The sequence below is a fragment of the Entelurus aequoreus genome, linkage group LG04 (assembly GCF_033978785.1).
Source record: "Entelurus aequoreus isolate RoL-2023_Sb linkage group LG04, RoL_Eaeq_v1.1, whole genome shotgun sequence".
Classification (NCBI taxonomy): Eukaryota; Metazoa; Chordata; class Actinopteri; order Syngnathiformes; family Syngnathidae; genus Entelurus; species Entelurus aequoreus.
In genome coordinates, this window is record NC_084734.1 from 48,157,850 (window position 1) to 48,177,849 (window position 20,000).

The window sequence follows — 20,000 nt, forward strand, 5'->3', positions numbered from 1 at the left end:
CTCACCTGCGTTCCAGCGATCGACGGAGCGACGAAGGACTTCACCCGATCATCGATGCGGTCGGCGGCTAGCGTCGGATAGCGCGTCTGCTATCCAAGTCAAAGTCCTCCTGGTTGTGTTGCTGCAGCCAGCCGCTAATACGCAGATCCCACCTACAGCTTTCTTCTTTGCAGTCTTCATTGTTCATTAAACAAATTGCAAAAGATTCACCAACACAGATGTCCAGAATACTGTGGAAATTTGCTATGAAAACAGAGCTTTTTGTATTGGATACAATGTGTCCGAATACTTCCGTTTCAACCATTGACGTCACGCGCATACGTCATCATACATAGACGTTTTCAACCGGAAGTTTCGCTGGAAATTTAAAATTGTACTTTATAAGTTAACCCGGCCGTATTGGCATGTGTTGCAATGTTAAGATTTCATCATTGATCCATAAATTATCAGACTGCGTGGTCGGTAGTAGTGGGTTTCAGTAGGCCTTTAAATTGAAAAACAATTGAGCAATGGTCAATGGTGTGTGTTTACAGTAAACAGTGCTTTACTATACCTACAGTCCTACCCAATACCCAAAGCGTTTGTCACCTTCACCCATTCACCCATTTATACACACAATCACACACTACGTGAGCTGCTGACATCAGCACCTACATGCCACCTAGCTGAAGACTTGTGTGTTGTCTTCTCACACCCCCTGACACCTCATCATGCCCACCCCACTATATCAGAAGTACTGGACTAAATTTCCCGTAGTGTGAATGTGAGTGTGAATGTTTGTCTATCTGTGTTGGCTCTGCAATGAGGTAGTGACTTGTACAGGGTGGGATAGGCTCCAGCGCCCCCGCAACCCCAATAGGGACAGGGGGTAGAAAATGGATGGATGGATGGTCTAATAATGGCTATGCAACTTCAAAGGATATCTATATTACTTGTATGGGAGCCTATTTTAGCACAACCAATAGGGGGCAACACACAGGCCTCTAACTCATTGAAAAAATATAGCCCCCCCACCACAAAATACAGATTTACAGCATGACAAAGCCGTGTAATGTTAGCTTCACCCAGGAACCTCTTAGGAACAAAAAAAATGCTCATCCATCTTCGTGGCAGCTGCGTCCTATAGGCGATGGGAATTTCTGTGTAAATACAAACACTTAAATGTAACACACCTTTAATACTTCAAGTACAGGATCAAAGTCTGTGTACTTCATGTCCTCTGCGTAGACCAGTGGTTCTCAATTATTTTCTGTCACGCCCCCTCTAGGAGACAAAAAATGTCCACACACCCCCTGAATGGAAATCCTAATAAGAACCTGACAATAAGTGTTTATATACTCATTACCAGTAAACTGAAGAGTTACAGTATGTACGTACGTATACTTTGTGACATTTCCTAGTTGACCTTGTTGATTAATTTGAGCTACGACTCGAAGTCCCTTGTCTCTCACGCCCCGCCGACACCTTTCCCCCCACCCCCACTCCCCACCCCCACTATTTGAGAAGCACTGACTTAAGTCAACATAAAATACAAGCTGTTGTACATCAAATACAAACTAAAACACTTTCATTTATCTTTCTAAAGTTACCTCCTACCAGCCCTTTTGTGTCCGGCACACAACAAACCTTATGTGAGTGTGTAGTTGACTAATGCTCAATTAACAAAATAACTTAAGTAAAAGCATATATTTGCTGCCGTTGTCCGTGTATTTTGTGAACACGGAAATGTAACTTCCTGTTTATTTTTGCGCCTCACACAGAGAGCCAATCATACACCTTCTTCTTTGCACTGATTGGTGCTGAGCATTGTAGTACTTCTTGCAACAATTAGCTGCGGAAACAAAACAAAAGGTAACGAATTGCGACGATACTCATTGGAAATGTACCAAAGTCAGTAAAGCTTATTATTTTCTTTAGATAATGCACTCAACTAAAAGTAAAAGCCAGTCCAACGTACAAGAATTAAACATTCTCCACAGGACTTCCCGAGGGACACAGTCGAATGCCTTCTCCAAGTCCACAAAACACATGTACACTGGTTGGGAAAACTCCCATCCCCCCTCCGAGAGTTTAGAGCTGGCGGTACGTCCTGCCGAGAGTTTAGAGCTGATCCACAGTTCCACGACCAGGACGAAAACCACACTGCTCCTCTTAAATCTGAGGTTCGACTATCCGGCATAGCCTCCTCTCCAGTACACCTGAATAGACCTTACTGGGAAGGCTGAGGAGTGTGATCCCACGATAATTGGAACACACCCTCCGGTTCCCCTTTTTAAATAGAGGAACCACCACCCCAGTCTGCCAATCTAGATGTCCACACAGAGTATTGTCAACCACAGCATCCAGAGCCTTAAGGAATTCCGGGCGGAAGCCCTGCCATCGAGAGGCTTCTTAACTACCTCGGCAACCTCAACCCCAGAAATAGTAGAGCCCACCGCGGAGTCCCCAGGCACTGCTTCCTCGTTGGAAGACGTGTAGTGGGGATTGAGGAGGTCTTTGAAGTATTCCCTCTACCGATCTACAAAATCCAGAGTCGATCCCCACCATACACAGTGTTGACAGTGCACTGCTTCCCCCTCCTGAGGTGGCGGACGGTGGTCTAGAATCGCTTCGAAGTCATCTGGAAGTTGTTTTCCATGGCTTCTCCGAACTCCTCCCATGTCCGAGTTTTTGCCCCTGCAACCACCAAAGCCTCACACCGCTTGGCCTGTTGGTACCTGTCCGCTGCCTCCGGAGTCTCATGAGCTAAAAGGACCCGATAGGACTCCTTCTTCAGCTTGACGGCATCCTTCACCGTTGGTGTCCACCAGCGGGTTCTGGGATTACCGCCACGGCAGGTACTGACCATCTTGCGGCCACAGCTCCGATTGGCTGCCTCGACAATAGAGGCACGGAACATGGTCCACTCAGACTCAGTATCCAGCGCCTCCCTCGTAACATGTTCGAAGTTCTCCTGGAGGTGGGAATTGAAAGTCTCTCTGACGGGGGACTCTGCCAGGCCTTCCCAGCAGACCCTCACAATATGTTTGGGCCTGCCAGGTCTGTCCCGGCATCCTCCCCCACCATCGAGCCGTGTGTGTGTGCATCGGATCTATATGACAGTATATTGGTGTTTTCCCTCAAAAATATGGCTTTATCGCAGGTTGTATTGTATTTTTACATGTTGGGCAAACTTCCCTATTCACTTTGGTATGAAATTAAAATGCAGCTTTAAACCATTGCAATCGTCGATTACGTGCAGAAACAGCTCTGTAAATTTGATCAACAAGAGCGCACGGGCATTCTTATATGATACAGCACACAGTTAAAATAAATGGTAGTAAATAACACAGAGGTTTTGCCTTACAATTGTAACTACAACTAAAGTTAGTGTAGTAATTTAGATATTACATTTTGTAGATACTTTATCTATTTACATTACATACAGTACAAGCCAAATGTTTGGACACACCTTCTCATTTCAATGGGTTTTCTTTATTTTTATGACTATTTACATTGTAGATTGTCAGTGAAGGCATCAAAACTATGAATGAACACATGTGGAGTTATGTACTTAACAAAAAAAGGTGAAATAACTGAAAACATGTTTTATACTCTAGTTTCTTCAAAACAGCCACCCTTTGCTCTGATTACTGCTTTGCACACTCTTGGCATTCTCTCGATGAGCTTCAAGCACACTTGTGAAGTGAAAACCATTTCAGTTGACTACCTCTTGAATCTCATCGAGAGGATATATATATATATATATATATATATATATATATATATATATATATATATATATATATATATATATATATATATATATATATATATATATATATATATATATATGTATATATATATATATATATATGTATCTTTGGCTATTTTTAAGACCCTTCTTAAAACCCATTTTTATTCACTGGCTTTTAACCCAGCATGAGACTTTAAACTGTTTTTAACTTTTAACTTTTTTAACTGTTTTTAACTTTTAACTGCTTTTTATCTAACAAAATTGTTCTTAGGGTAATTTTGTATTTGCTTTTTTAATGTGTATTTTACTTCTGTTTTAAATTTTATTTTTTAGTCTGTCCTCTGCCTTTATTTTTTTGTGGTGTACAGGCCTTTGTTTTTCAACTGTGGTTGTTTTTAAAGGGCTTTATAAATAAAGTTGGTATGGTATGGTATGGTATGGTATGGTATGGTATGGTATGGTATGGTATGGTATATGTGTGTGAGTGTGTTTATACGGTGTATTTTTATATTTATATGCACACACATATATATATGTGTGTGTGTGAAGTGTATCCTCATATTTCTTATGAATTAAAATGATTCTAATTTTGACATATAAAAATATACATACACACGCATATTACAAACCCCGTTTCCATATGAGTTGGGAAATTGTGTTAGATGTAAATATAAACGGACTACAATGATTTGCAAATCCTTTTCAATCCATATTCAATTGAATGCACGACAAAGAGAAGATATTTGATGTTCAAACTCATAAACTTAATTTTTTTTTTGCAAATAATAATTAACTTAGAATTTCATGGCTGCAACACGTGCCAAAGTAGTTGGGAAAGGGCATGTTCACCACTGTGTTATATGGCCTTTCCTTTTAACAACACTCAGTAAACGTTTGGGAACTGAGGAGACACATTTTTTAAGCTTCTCAGGTGGAATTCTTTCCCATTCTTGCTTGATGTATAGCTTAAGTTGTTCAACAGTCCGGGGGTCTCCGTTGTGGTATTTTAGGCTTCATAATGCGCCACACATTTTCAATGGGAGACAGGTTTGGACTACAGGCAGGCCAGTCTAGTACCCGCACTCTTTTACTATGAAGCCACATTGATGTAACACGTGGCTTGGCATTGTCTTGCTGAAATAAGCAGGGGCGTCTATGGTAACGTTGCTTGGATGGCAACATATGTTGCTCCAAAACATGTATGTACCTTTCAGCATTAATGGCGCCTTCACAGATGTGTAAGTTACCCATGTCTTGGGTGCTAATACACCCCCATACCATCACAGATGCTGGCTTTTCAACTTTGCGCCTATAACGATCCGGATGGTTCTTTTCCTCTTTGGTCCGGAGGACACAACGTCCACAGTTTCCAAAAACAATTTGAAATGTGGACTCGTCTGACCACAGAACAATTTTCCACTTTGTATCAGTCCATCTTAGATGAGCTCAGGCCCAGCGAAGTCGACGGCGTTTCTGGGTGTTGTTGATAAACGGTTTTTGCCTTACATAGGAGAGTTTTAACTTGCACTTACAGATGTAGCGACCAACTGTAGTTACTGACAGTGGGTTTCTGAAGTGTTCCTGAGCCCATGTGGTGATATCCTTTACACACTGATGTCGCTTGTTGATGCAGTACAGCCTGAGGGATCAAAGGTCACGGGCTTAGCTGCTTACGTGCAGTGATTTCTCCAGATTCTCTGAACCCTTTGATGATATTACGGACCGTAGATGGTGAAATCCCTAAATTCCTTGCAATAGCTGGTTGAGAAAGGTTTTTCTTAAACTGTTCAACAATTTGCTCACGCATTTGTTGACAAAGTGGTGACCCTCGCCCCATCTTTGTTTGTGAATGACTGAGCATTTCATGGAATCTACTTTTATACCCAATCATGGCACCCACCTGTTCCCAGTTTGCCTGTTCACCTGTGGGATGTTCCAAATAAGTGTTTGATGAGCATTCCTCAACTTTATCAGTATTTATTGCCACCTTTCCCAACTTCTTTGTCACGTTTTGCTGGCATCAAATTCTAAAGTTAATGATTATTTGCACACAAAAAAATGTTTATCAGTTTGAACATCAAATATGTTGTCTTTGTAGCATATTCAACTGAATATGAGTTGAAAATGATTTGCAAATCATTGTATTTCGTTTATATTTACATCTAACACAATTTCCCAACTCATATGGAAATGGGGTTTGTAGATATACACACATATACATAAACATATACACACACAAGTAATTTAGATATCAAATTTGTTTAGATGTATTATCTAATTACGTTACATACATATTTAATATATATATATCACTACACTAACTTCAAATCTTTATAAATAAATACATCTTTATATTTATGTACATATATAGTTAGATATGTATATATAAATATATATATTTAGATATACTATCTATAATACTAGTATATATGTATGTGTGTACAGTATATATATGTATATATATATATATATATATTAAAAAAAATAATAATAAAATAAAAAAAAAAATATATATATATAGTTACTTTACATGTCTCTACAAGACTGTAATTGACTGCCATGTTTGTATGAAAGCACAGATCGAGGAGATCGTGTCCACAGCCAAATTCGGTGACCTGATCGAGTTCTCGTACCCCATCGGCTACTCTCACTGGGGCGTGTACCACGACGACGGTCATGTGATCCACTTTGCAGTCGCAGGTGAGGCTGCGTCATGTGACCCGGGGCTGTCATTTAACCTTTGACCCCTGTTCTATAATGACAACTTCCTATGTGTTGCTGCAGAGGAGAGCACCATCATGGGAAACCTTCGCATGTCCCTCCAAAACCTGTTTCCCATCTGCGGCGACCTCCTGCTGGGAGCCACCAAGATACGTTGTGTGCCACTTGGTGAGGTCAACGTCCCCGCTGGCACTCACATCCTGATCTGCAACAACCGGCACGCCTTCACGCCGTCCTCCACCGAAGACATGAGGCGGCGCAGCGACGCCCTGGTAAACGAAGAGCTCACCTACGATCTCTTTGCCCTCAACTGCGAACACTTTGCCACGTTTGTTCGCTTTGGGAAGGCTGTGTGCAACCAGGTACTTGTTCAACTTTAACCGTGGAAACATCCGCATGACCTTTGACCTCTGATTCCCTTCCTTCAGATACCCACCAAGCCCAAAAACGTGGAGAATGAGGCCGCGACAACCAAATTCCAGGACATTGTGGATTCCAAAGAAAACGAATGAAGACTGCATCTAGAGACACACACACTCGCACGCACGCACGCACACACACACGCACGCACGCACGCACGCACGCACACAGACAGACAGACAGACAGACAGACAGACAGACAGACACACACACACACACAGTCCAGGAGATGTAGCTCATCGGATGTCATCATCATCATTATTGACTTGCATTATTATGTACTATATGCTACTAACAGCTGTTCCTAATATTATGAATCTACCTGACTTGTCGTTATTGCTGGTTAGGCTTTCATCAACATTTGTTAGCTAGCGAGCAAGAAAGAAGATGCAAAACCTAAAAAAAATACACAGAACAACATTTAGGTGCAGATCCGGATAAAAGCGCAAGTAGATGAATTCCTATTTGAGTTTTGCAATAGGTGTCAAGTGTTGCAGTGACTCATCAGATCCAGCAGGTGGAGCTGTGGGGGAAAAAGATTGTTGCATGAGACAGTTCACGCCCACTTTACTATGAGCGTTACTGCCTCCTACAGGACTAGAGTGGAATGTATTTTTTCCACTCAAAGGAGTCAGCAACATATAGTACATTAGGCCTAAGACTCCCTGCGGTTGAGTAAATAAACGCTGGACACTACGTGAGTGTATCTAATGGTGTACAGCTCTGGTAATGGGTACATTCGCACCCACCTGCACAAATGTACTTCAAAATGTAACAATCAAAATAAATATGACATTTTTTTTGTTTACTAGGTCATGCATATATAATATGCATTAGTTTGACCATTTAAAATCAACAATAATAAAAAGGAGATGCTTGGAAATGGCATAAAAATGCCCCAAAAACTTGGAAAAACGCGATTAATAGCGTTACTTTTTGCTATAACCATCATGAGCGTTCTGTTCAGGTATATTTCTTTTATATTTTGATAAATCATCATATTTATGTATTACTAAATTTAAATAGGTATTGATCAATCTTTAAGCTGTGTGTATTTGATTTCAGTTTGCTTTTGACATCTTATTTAGAATTGTAGTTGAAACTTTTACAACCTTGTGTTGCGCTCATGATGGCGTAACCAAACTAGATTTCATTTAATGATCTTATTTTGAATATTTATTCCCTTTTTTACATTTAGTATATTTAAATATTCATTCATAAACATTGAATACATTTCAAATATTAATAAAATGCAATTGCCTTCATCTTATAGGGTAATAATTTCGCCACACCTAGTGTGTGTGTGACAATCATTGGTACTTTAACTTTAATGTTTAGTTACACCAAGTCATGAGCGTAACACTAAGCTTCTTCACTTTAACTTGTAATATCTCTAATTCTGGTGGTGTTTTATACTTTTTACTTTTTGGAACATGTACTATACATATAATACAATAAAGTCCCATATAAAAGTATGTTTCTAGCAATACTTTAATTTTGCCTTTGAAAGTAACATTCCAATGTCCATTAGTGGAGCTGTACACAATGAGAAAACAAGTCAGTCGTCACTACAAAACTTTTATTGAGAATAGAAGCAGGTGTTTAGACAAAAACAAGACAAAAGAGTCACTTTCTGTCAACACAATAAAAGCTTACACGTGAAGAACCACGGGAAGGCCATGAAGTGATTTATTTTGAGAGGCATGACAGAAACATGCACAAAGTAAAAGGGCGTCGGACCTTATAATTGACACAGGAAGTGCTTCATCAGCTCACTTCCTGTTTGCGGTTCATCTTTCTATTCATGGCTGCCACCAGAGGGAGCGCTCTCGCTGTCACAATGATTTTTAAAGTAGGCAAATATGTCGTAAGAAGTCACACGCTTTCCCCTCCTAGTATCAAAACATTGTGAATATTTTGAATGAGTTTGTTACCGCCTCGTGTTCTGTGCGAACAACTCCGACATGGCCGCCAGTCTTAAGGTGCACTTGGTGTCTCGTCACGCCTTCACGTTCCGAACCCAAACAGCCCACTAACTTCCCTACTAACAGACGCTCATCCGCTGGCATCTTCGAGATGAGGTGAGAGGTCACGGGGTCGGTGGGAAGTCAGGAGAAAGGCACGTCCCATCTCTGCGTGGCGGCGCTCAGCTCACACGGGCTGATGACCAGCATGCGGGACGAGTCCAGCCCGTCCAGCGCCATAGCCGAGTCTAGGCAGAAACGGGACGCCTGGTGCTCCAGGTGAGTGCCAGACTTTTGCCAACGCTGAGGGACACACCGACAATTACACGCCACGCCACACATTGTAAGCGAAGATACTTCCTGTGTGGGTCGAGCCATAGTGTCTAAACAAAATTGTTATTTTAATTTTGAGATGATTAAAAAAACACTAAATTGAATTTAAAGGCCTACTGAAACCCACTACTACCGACCACGCAGTCCGATAGTTTATATATCAATGATGAAATCTTAACATTGCAACACATGCCAATACGGCCGGGTTAACTTATAAAGTGCAATTTTAAATTTCCCGCGAAACTTCCGGTTGAAAACGTCTATGTATGATGACGTTTGCGCGTGACGTCAATGGTTGAAACGGAAGTATTCGGACACATTGTATCTCAATACAAACAGCTCTGTTTTCATCGCAAAATTCCACAGTATTCTGGACATATGTGTTGGTGAATCTATTGCAATTTGTTTAATGAACAATGGAGACTGCAAAGAAGAAAGCTGTAGGTGGGATCGGTGTATTAGCGGCTGGCTGCAGCAACACAACCAGGAGGACTTTGATGATAGCAGAGGCGCTATCCGACGCTAGCCGCCGACCGCATCGATGATCGGGTGAAGTCCTTCGTCGCGCCGTCGATCGCTGGAACGCAGGTGAGCACGGGTGTTGATGAGCAGATGAGGGCTGGCGTAGGTGGAGAGATAATGTTTTCATCATAGCTCTGACGAGGTCCCGTAGCTAAGTTAGCTTCAATGGCATCGTTAACAACAGCATTGCTAGGCTTCGACAGGCGGCACAGCATTAGCCGTGTAGTTACAGGTCCAGTGTTTGGTTCGGTGTCTCCTGATAGTAGTATTGTTGATCTGTTGTCCATCCTTCGAGTCAGGGGCTTATTTATTTTGTTTCTATCTGCATTTAAGCACGATGCTATCATGTTAGCTCCGTAGCTAAAGTGCTTCACCGATGTATTGTCGTGGAGATAAAAGTCACTGTGAATGTCCATTTCGCGTTCTCGACTGTCATTTTCAAGAGGATATAGTATCCAAGGTGGTTTAAAATACAAATCCGTGATCCACAATAGAAAAAGGACAGAGTGTGGAATCCAATGAGCCCTTGTACCTAAGTTATGGTCAGAGCGAAAAAAGATACGTCCCGCACTGCACTCTAGTCCTTCACTCTCACGTTCCTCATCCACGAATCTTTCATCCTGGCTCAAATTAATGGGGTAATCGTCGCTTTCTCGGTCCGAATCGCTCTCGCTGCTGGTGTAAACAATGGGGAAATGTGAGGAGCCTTTCAACCTGCGACGTCACGCTACTTCCGGTACAGGCAAGGCTTTTTTTATCAGCGACCAAAAGTTGCGAACTTTATCGTCGATGTTCTCTACTAAATCCTTTCAGCAAAAATATGGCAATATCACGAAATGATCAAGTATGACACATAGAATGGATCTGCTATCCCCGTTTAAATAAAAACATTTAATTTCAGTAGGCCTTTTTAAATAAGCCAACCTTGATTTAGGATTTTTAAAGTAATATTGTATATTTATTTTTACGGTAGACAATCTGTCAATTATTTTGCACATTAACATAGACTTAGACAAACTTTATTGATCCACAAGGGAAATTGTTCCACACAGTAAGTAGCTCAGTTTCAAAGGATGGAAAGGATAATGCAGGTATTAAGTAGACAAAAAATGTACCATAGTAGCAATATAAAATATAACTTATATGTAATATTTACATATTATATATACAGTATGTAATATATACTGCTATATTATATTATATTTTTTATATAATATATAACAAATCCCAATTACCATGTACAATATTACAGTAAATGTAACAGCTGCAGCAAAAAAAAAGGGCACCATAAAATAGGCTATCTGTATATAAAGCTAATGCTTTCCCCAATATCACGTATTTTTAATTTTAGTTTAAAACTTTTTAAAATATAATTTTAAAAACGAAATTATATACATATAGAATTTAAAAAAAGTAATATAAAATGAAAACACAAATCCTGCAATTTACGTATGTGACCACAAGATGGCGGCATGCTCAATATGATAGGAAGTGTAGGGCCCACTGACTGTGTGTGTGTGCGTGTGTGTGTGTGTGTGTGTATGCATGTGAGCATTGTTCATATCTGGAAAACAAGGCATCAGATTAGATCAGACATGAAAAGTGTTTTTTAACCAGTGTGTGTGTGTGTGTGTGTGTGTGTGTGTGTGTGTGTGTGTGTGTGTGTGTGTGTGTGTGCGTGTGTGTGCGCGTTTGTTGTTGGTGGTCCAGATAAAACTAAAGGAAGCAAACAGAATCAGAGCATGCCATGTTCAATCATGTGACACAACATCTGCGAGCATGTATCTTTTCATCAGTAAACACGCGGCGGCCATGTTTTTTTTAATGTTGTAGAGCCTTTGAAGCGTATCGCTGTCTTGTATTTCGATGTGGATAACATTGTTCGGGCCTTGTGCTCGACACAGCGCTCACCACATTGCATTTTATTAAGATGGCGAGATAACCGAAAGCGAGTGAATTCAGTGTTTCTGGCTGCAGTTCGCATCCCAGCATGCACTGCTGTCATTATGATGGTCTTTCCCACATCACTAAAATATCATCTTGACTTGTCGACATCGCCATATTTGCTGCTTACCACAGCATGGCTTTAAGACAGGGCTTCCTCTAGTGGAGACATGCAGTATGATTAGTTTAGTAATGGATAACACAGGGGACAGGGCTTGCCTTGACTGACTTCAGGCGCATCAGCTGTAAAAAGTGATGTTTTGTTTTTGAAATGTTTAAGGCGGGCTACACCCTGGACAAGTCGCCACCTCATCGCAGGGCCAACACGTGTGCAGCTGAGATAGGCTCCAGCACCCCCCTGGACCCCGTAAAGGACAAACGGTAGAAAATGGATGGATGGATGAACTGAAAGTCAAAGGTCAATGATATAATAATAAAAACAAATATTTAAAAAATAATGCAAATAATAATAATGATCGTAATAATATGCATTCTATAGAGCTAAATGACCATTTATTGTGTTTTCTGACACTAGTTGGGCCTCTGGTGGAGGAAAGGAATGTTACCAGATGCTTAGAGTGCATGATGTTGCCTATTCATATATGAATGTGTGCGCGTGTGTGTGACAAGCGCGCTGGCAGCATCTGTGCTTGTTTTCGTTCTTAGCGCTGACATGCTGTCTTCCTCTGTGGATCGTCGTCCTTCTCACACGTCAAAGACTGACTCAAGGATCAAATGATGCACCGTACCAGCGCTTACACACACACACACACACACACACACACACACACACACACACACACACACACACACACACACACACACACACACACACACACACACACACACGCGCATGTTTGATCTAGTCACACACATTTGGGATGAAGAAGTCAACCAGGATTAGCAGACAGACAGAGACACACACACACAAACACACACACACACACACACACACACACACACACACACACACACACACACACACACACACACACACACACACACACACACACACACACACACACACACACACACACACACACACACACACACACACTGAACAGTTGGTGAGGTGTAATGAGCTCATTTTTAGCTGCCTGCCTCTTGACAGTGACTTGGCTCCGCCCCTTCAAAATCTCCAGACGCCCCGCCACCCTCACCTACTTCATGCTAGTGTGCCCCCTCCCTCCCTCTCTCTCAGGTGATTTATGACTTGTCAGATTGGTTTCTGCTGCAGGGAGTTCTGGGACGCCGTCAAGGTGCCCACTGGTCAGGTAATGACAAGTGTGTGTGTGTGTGCGCGTGTGTGTGTGTGTGTGTGTGTGTGTGTGTGTGTGTGTGTGTGTGTGTGTGTGTGTGTGTGTGTGTGTGTGTGTGTGTGTGTGGGGAGGGAGTGTATAATAACCTGCCGAGCACATGTGTGTGTGTGTATGCATAATGACCATCTTTGTACAAATTCATATTTACATTAATTAACATTTGCATGAATTAATTTTTGGTAATGTGATATACGATAGTGGCTGGCCTTTGGTTATGCAACACCGGTGTGTGTGTGTGTGTGTGTGTGTGTGTGTGCGTGCGTGCGTGCGTGCGTGCGTGCGTGCGTGCGTGCGTGCGTGCGCAAACCTGCTTGCCGTCGGCCATGTTGCAGGGCAGCAGCAGCAGTTGTGAGGCGGGGAAGGTGGTGGTGACGGATACACAGTGGTGGTGTTGTCGTATCTGCTGGCCTGGTGTGTACATCCACTCCTGCAGGAAGAACACTATCACTTTGGGACCACAAACATGCATGCTGAAGGGCGGACGACCACAATGTACCCCACTGAACATTTTGCTCATAATGATAAATACATGCTCTTAAAGGACCTTAAAGGCCTACTGAAACCCACTACTACCGACCACGCAGTCTGATAGTTTATATATCAATGATGAAATCTTAACATTATAACACATGCCAATATGGCCGGGTTAACTTATAAAGTGACATTTTAAATTTGCCGCTAAACTTCCGGTTCGAAACGCCTCTGAGGATGACGTATGCGCGTGACGTAGCCCGGCGAACACGGGTATGCCTTCCACATTGAAGCCAATACGAAAAAGCTCTGTTTTCATTTCATAATTCCACAGTATTCTGGACATCTGTGTTCGTGAATCTGTTGCAATCATGTTCATTGCATTATGGAGAAGGAAGCTGAGCAAGCAAAGAAGAAAGTTGTCGGTGCGAAATGGACGTATTTTTCGAACGTAGTCAGCAACAACAGTACACAGCCGGCGCTTCTTTGTTTACATTCCCGAAAGATGCAGTCAAGATGGAAGAACTCGGATAACAGAGACTCTAACCAGGAGGACTTTTGACTTCGATACACAGACGCCTGTAGAGAACTGGGACAACACAGACTCTTACCAGGATTACTTTGATTTGGATGACAAAGACGCAGACGTGCTACTGTGAGTATGCAGCTTTGGCTTCTAAACATTTGATCGCTTGACCGTATGTGCGCAACTTTTTTTTGCGTATGTACGTAACTTTTTTAAAATATATAAGCTTTATGAACCTTGGGTTAGGTGAACGGTCTTTTGGGCTGAGTGATTGTGTGTGTTGATCAGGTGTTTGAATTGTATTGGCGTGTTCTATGGAGCTAGGAGCCAGCATAGGAGCTAGGAGCTAGCATAACAAACACGCAGGTGTTTTTATGCAGGATTAATTCGTGGCATATTAAATATAAGCCTGGTTGTGTTGTGGCTAATAGAGTATATATATGTCTTGTGTTTATTTACTGTTGTAGTCATTCCCAGCTGAATATCAGGTACCGTGAGTATGCAGCCTTGGCTGCTAAACATTTGATAGCTTGACCGTATGTGCGCGTCACGTACGTAACTTTTAAAAAATATATAAGCTTTATGAACCTTGGGTTAGGTGAACGGTCTTTTGGGCTGAGTGATTGTGTGTGTTGATCAGGTGTTTGAATTGTATTGGCGTGTTCTATGGAGCTAGGAGCTAGCAGAGGAGCTAGGAGCTAGCGTAACAAACACGCAGGTGTTTTTATGCAGGATTAATTTGTGGCATATTAAATATAATCCTGGTTGTGTTGTGGCTAATAGAGTATATATATGTCTTGTGTTTATTTACTGTTGTAGTCATTCCCAGCTGAATATCAGGTCACCCCCGGCTCTCACAGCATCTTCCCTATCTGAATAGCCTTAACTCCCCACTAGTCCTTCACTTGCACTTTACTCATCCACAAATCTTTCATCCTCGCTCAAATTAATGGGGAAATTGTCGCTTTCTCGGTCCGAATCTCTCTCACTTCATGCGGCCATCATTGTAAACAATAGGGAACTTTGCGTATATGTTCAACTGACTACGTCACGCTACTTCCGGTAGGTGCAAGCCTTTTTTTTATCAGATACCAAAAGTTGCAATCTTTATCATCGTTGTTCTATACTAAATCCTTTCAGCAAAAATATGGCAATATCGCGAAATGATCAAGTATGACACATAGAATAGATCTGCTATCCCCGTTTAAATAAAAAAAAATCATTTCAGTAGGCCTTTAATTGTAAATGAATTGTTAGCATGTTGTTAATTGCTCCAGTAAGATGACATCTTCACTTCGCCGCTAACGAGGGCGTTGATTTATTGACGCCACATGTTCATTGATGCTTGCGGGCGTGAAAGATCTGCTTCTGTTTTTATCTTAACGGAGGCTGTCGTGTTTCTGCGTCGTTATCGCGCCATCAAGCACACCACGCATGCTGTTTTCTTTTTCAGTTTCTTTTTACATGACTTCTTTATATTTTTATGTAGGACTTTGGCACACTTTTTTCAGTATACATACCTTCGGGGGTCCTGATATTGCAGTTTTAACTATTGGCTGATACAAAGCCGATATGATATCAGCATGAATAATACATACTTTTTATTAATTTTTTTATAGTAGTATATTAGAAAAGGCTTAATCAAGTGATATTGTGTTGGGCTCTACATGCTGGATGTTGAATCTTATTTGCAAGTATGCATTCATGTCCTAAATGTGTTGCTGTGGTCAGGAAGTAGTCTTTGACATTAAGTTGAATGTGTCAGTCTTGTCTTTTGTTGAGTCTTACAAAGTATTTATACTGTAAGTATTGTACTTATTACACACCAGCTGTTTGATTGTAATGCACATCTTAGTTGTAGTTGTCATTACAAATGTGGGAGGTGTTGAAATTGCCATGTAAAATCACTAATGCTTATTAGTAGCATGTACTATATATGGCAAATGCAATGCAAATTAGCATCGAGCTAGCACATTTGTTTTAATTAAACATTTTTAAGTTGGAATGTTACAGAGAAGTTATTTTGTATAGCATGTAAGTTATATTGATAAACTTCATTTGTTCGTTCAGTTTTACAGTGTTGCCGTATTTTTCGGATTATAAGTCGCAGTTTTTTTCATAGTTTGGCCGGGGGTGCGACATATACTCCGGAGAGACTTATGTGTGAAATTATTAACACATTACCGTAAAATATCAAATAATATTATTTATCTCATTCGCGTAAGAGACGAAGCAAATGTCAGCAATCGTCACACACACGTCAGCCAATAAGAATTCGGCGGGGGAGGGTCATGGCAGAAGTGCATGGTGCGTCATGGCAGAAGTGCATTGTGGGTTATGGGATGCTAACTGCTACTGTGTCCGTAGCTATTAAAATGGAACATTTCAACATTGGCGGTAACTTATAAAAACTGAGAAGGGCTGAACAAAAATGGCACCGAAAAGGAAATCATATACTGCAGATTACAAACTGGACATAGTGAAATATGCAGCAGAAAACGGCGATCGAGCAGCAGAAAGAAAGGACGCTAGCGGCGCATACCAGGAGCGACAACGAGGAAGAAGATTTCATCGGATTTAGCAATCAGAAGTGACAGATTGTTTGGTAAACGTATAGCATGTTCTATGTGTTATAGTTATTTGAATGACTCTTACCATAATATGTTATGTTAAAGGCCTACTGAAACCCACTACTACCGACCACGCAGTCTGATAGTTTATATATCAATGATGAAATCTTAACATTGCAAAACATGTCAATACGGCCGGGTTAACTTATAAAGTGCAATTTTAAATTTCCCGCTAAACTTCCGGTTGAAAACGTCTATGTATGATGACGTATGTGCGTGACGTCAATCGTTGAAACGGAAGTATTGGTACCCCATTGAATCCAATACAAAAAAGCTCTGTTTTCATCTCAAAATTCCACAGTATTCTGGACATCTGTGTTGGTGAATCTTTTGCAATTTGTTTAATGAACAATGAAGACTGCAAAGAAGAAAGTTGTAGGTGGGATCGGTGTATTAGCGGCTGGCTGTAGCAACACAACCAGGAGGACTTTGACTTGGATAGCAGACGCGCTAGCCGCAGACTGCAAGGATGATCGGGTGAAGTCCTTTGTCCTTCCGTTGATCGCTGGAACGCAGGTGAGCACGGGTGTTGATGAGCAGATGAGGGCTGGCTGGCGTAGGTGGAGCGCTAATGTTTTTTATCATAACTGTAAGGTCCCGTTGCTAAGTTAGCTTCAATGGCGTCGTTAGCAACAGCATTGTTAAGCTTCGACAAGCTGGGAATTATTAACCGTGTATTTACATGTCCATGGTTTAATAGTATTGTTGATCTTCTGTCTATCCTTCCAGTCAGGGATTTATTTATTTAGTTTCTACCTGCATTTGAGCCCGATACTATCACGTTAGCTCAATAGCTAAAGAGCTTCGCCGATGTATTGTCGTGGAGATAAAAGTCACTGTGAATGTCCATTTCGCGTTCTCGACTCATTTTCAAGAGGATATAGTATCCGAGGTGGTTTAAAATACAAATCCGTGATCCACAATAGAAAAAGGACAAAGTGTGGAATCCAATGAACCCTTGTACCTAAGTTACGGTCAGAGTGAAAAAAGATACGTCCTGCACTGCACTCTAGTCCTTCACTCTCACTTTCCTCATCCACAAATCTTTCATCCTCGCTCAAATTAATGGGGTAATCATCGCTTTCTCGGTCCGAATCTCTCTCGCTGCATTGTAAACAATGGGAAAATGTGAGGAGCCCTTCCTCCGGTGACGTCACGCTACTTCCGGTATAGGCAAGGCTTTTTTTATCAGCGACCAAAAGTTGCGACCTTTATCGTCGTTGTTCTCTACTAAATCTTTTCAGCAAAAATATGGCAATATCGCAAAATGATCAAGTATGACATATAGAATGGATCTGCTATCCCCGTTTAAATAAAAACATTTCATTTCAGTAGGCCTTTAACATACCAGGCACGTTCTCAGTTGGTTATTTGTGCGTCATATAACGTACACTTATTCAGCCTGTTGTTCACTATTCTTTATTTATTTTAAATTGCCTTTCAAATGTCTATTCTTGGTGTTGGGGTTTATCAAATAAATTTCCCCAAAAAATGCGACTTATACTCGAGTGAGACGTATATATGTTTTTTTCCTTCTTTATTATGCATTTTCGGCCGGTGCGACGTATACTCCGGAGCGATTTATAATCCGAAAAATACGGTAAGTGAGACTCTCAAAAGGCTCTTGAATGGAGACGACCTGTTATCGGTCTGCTAAGCTAGCAAGAAAAGACGTTAGTGGGCACTAACAGACTGCTTGTATTGGAGTTCTTATAGCAGACGTTTCAGATGCAAACTGATATAATCAGTTTTTCTGCTGGTATCGGACCGATATCCGATATCAATATCATAGAATAATACATTTGATACATTACTGCGGCGAAAAGTATATGATCATTACCATGAATTGATTAACGTGGACCCCGACTTAAACAAGTTGAAAAACTTATTCGAGTGTTACCATCTAGTGGTCAATTGTACGGAATATGTACTGTACTGTACAATCTACTAATAAAAGTTTCAATCAATCAATCAATCAATCAATCAATCAATATATGGTAGAATCTTAGCTTTGTGTCAAAGTTGGCAAAGCAAATTACTGTTATACTTAATAAAGAATTGGTTTAATGTTTACAATATGTCGCTTTGGACAGCTCCTGTTTCAGCACGTCTCTAATCACGTCAACACTAGCAAACAACCTGGACCAACAACGTAGCTGCAGTACCCTTTTTAACCAAATGAGTGAGCTTGCTGGTGTCTCGCCTACCTGGTTAGGGGCATGGACCCCGTCTGGATTCACACAGGGCGCCAACATGAGCACCGGCACCTCCTGGCCGTCCACGCTACGAGACTCCAAGCAGTTGTGCCTCTGTCGGATCAGCCCGGACTGCGAGTCAGAATCGTCAGGGACTCTGATGGAGGAAGCAGAAGCTATAATAATTAGCGACTTTTTGTGCACCTGTAAAATATATGTACACCAGGTGGACACTTCTGGGCTGGGGGTGGAAAGAAACCTGTTCCTGTGTGAAAGCACACATGGCCTTTCTGGATCTTAGCCTGTTAATTAGCATGAGGAGATTAGCAGAGGGAGTTAATTAAGTCCATCAAGATGTGGTCTACAAAGACACGATGGCGGCCGCTCACAACTTATTACTGCAAACTTTTTCTTCTGATAAACTTTGATGTTCAAGTAGAGCGCTCAAGGCCATGGGTGCTAATTCAATCTGCTATCTTGCCGCCTTTTAATAAGCTGTAAAAGGTTATTCTTCGTTTAGAGGGTCGGCGTCCCCCGAGAGCTCGCCTGTTAATTCCATTGTGGGGGCTTCATGTGAATGTGCGTGTGCGTGTGTGTGCGTGTGTGTGCGTGTGTGCGTGTGTGAGGACACTTCAGTGCATGCTTTTTTGATACTTAATGAGATGCACCAGCAACACAGTTGAAGAAACAAGACTGGGACTGACTTGAGTTCTGGGTAGACATGGTCCAGGTACCACTTGAAAGATTTGCATTTGAGCTTGCGTCTCAGCTCCACGCGTCCTCGGATGCTGCTGACAAAAACACTTTGATGAGCGACACGGTGGTCTCCCTCTACAAGAAGCAGCACACGCAGCAAAATGGCGACGTGCGATGCGTTTAAATGTCAGCGTGTTGCCTGCTGCTGGCTGACAAAAACAAAGTGACATTTTAAGATGGTTGAGGAGGACGTGGACGGGGCCTTAGACAACCTGCAAACAGGACAGCTGATGATGACGATGATGTCAGTATCAGGAAGGATGTGATGATGCTCAGGAACTTCACTCAATCTCTCAGGACTTGGCTCTGAGGATCTGGATTTAAGTGTTTAGTTCTCAAGGTCTAGGTTTAAAAACTTAATTATACGGATTTGGATTTAGGGACTTGGTTCTTAGGGCTTTGAAATGAAGGATTTGGATCAAAGGACCTGGAATAAAAGATTCAAGTAACTGTTTTCAAGGAT

The 20,000-nt window shown here is 41.5% G+C and overlaps 2 protein-coding genes and 1 long non-coding RNA gene across 11 annotated transcripts in view; 2 read left to right on the plus strand and 1 right to left on the minus strand.

Moving 5' to 3' along the window:
• The window catches only part of LOC133648709 (phospholipase A and acyltransferase 2-like), a 10,324-nt gene extending 1,802 nt beyond the window's left edge, over positions 1 to 8,522 (plus strand). Inside the window, exons 2-4 of one of the 2 annotated variants that reach the window (XM_062045054.1) lie at positions 6,316 to 6,436; positions 6,521 to 6,729; positions 6,886 to 8,522. In XM_062045054.1, coding sequence (XP_061901038.1) covers positions 6,316 to 6,436; positions 6,521 to 6,729; positions 6,886 to 6,969 — 414 coding nt within the window. In that variant the 3' untranslated portion in view covers positions 6,970 to 8,522. Of the gene's footprint in view, positions 1 to 6,315; positions 6,437 to 6,520; positions 6,820 to 6,885 lie in introns of both variants that reach the window. The other variant, XM_062045053.1, reaches the window with a different exon arrangement.
• Positions 8,385 to 20,000, minus strand: part of galnt14 (UDP-N-acetyl-alpha-D-galactosamine:polypeptide N-acetylgalactosaminyltransferase 14 (GalNAc-T14)) — a 204,072-nt gene continuing 192,456 nt past the window's right edge. For 2 of the 3 annotated variants that reach the window (XM_062045052.1, XM_062045050.1), the window contains exons 12-15: positions 19,486 to 19,572; positions 18,794 to 18,938; positions 13,267 to 13,386; positions 8,385 to 9,144 (exon numbers count right to left, since the gene is read on the minus strand). In XM_062045052.1, the coding sequence (XP_061901036.1) occupies positions 8,986 to 9,144; positions 13,267 to 13,386; positions 18,794 to 18,938; positions 19,486 to 19,572 (511 nt within the window). In that variant the 3' untranslated portion in view covers positions 8,385 to 8,985. The remainder of the gene's footprint in view (positions 9,145 to 13,266; positions 13,387 to 18,793; positions 18,939 to 19,485; positions 19,573 to 20,000) is intronic. The other variant, XM_062045051.1, reaches the window with a different exon arrangement.
• LOC133648710 (uncharacterized) overlaps positions 8,671 to 20,000 on the plus strand; it is a 13,997-nt gene continuing 2,667 nt past the window's right edge. For 2 of the 6 annotated variants that reach the window (XR_009825917.1, XR_009825916.1), the window contains exons 1-3: positions 8,671 to 9,120; positions 11,921 to 12,058; positions 12,842 to 12,914. This is a non-coding gene — a long non-coding RNA (uncharacterized LOC133648710). The remainder of the gene's footprint in view (positions 9,121 to 11,920; positions 12,059 to 12,841; positions 12,915 to 20,000) is intronic. The other 4 variants (XR_009825921.1, XR_009825920.1, XR_009825919.1 and 1 more) reach the window with 3 other exon arrangements.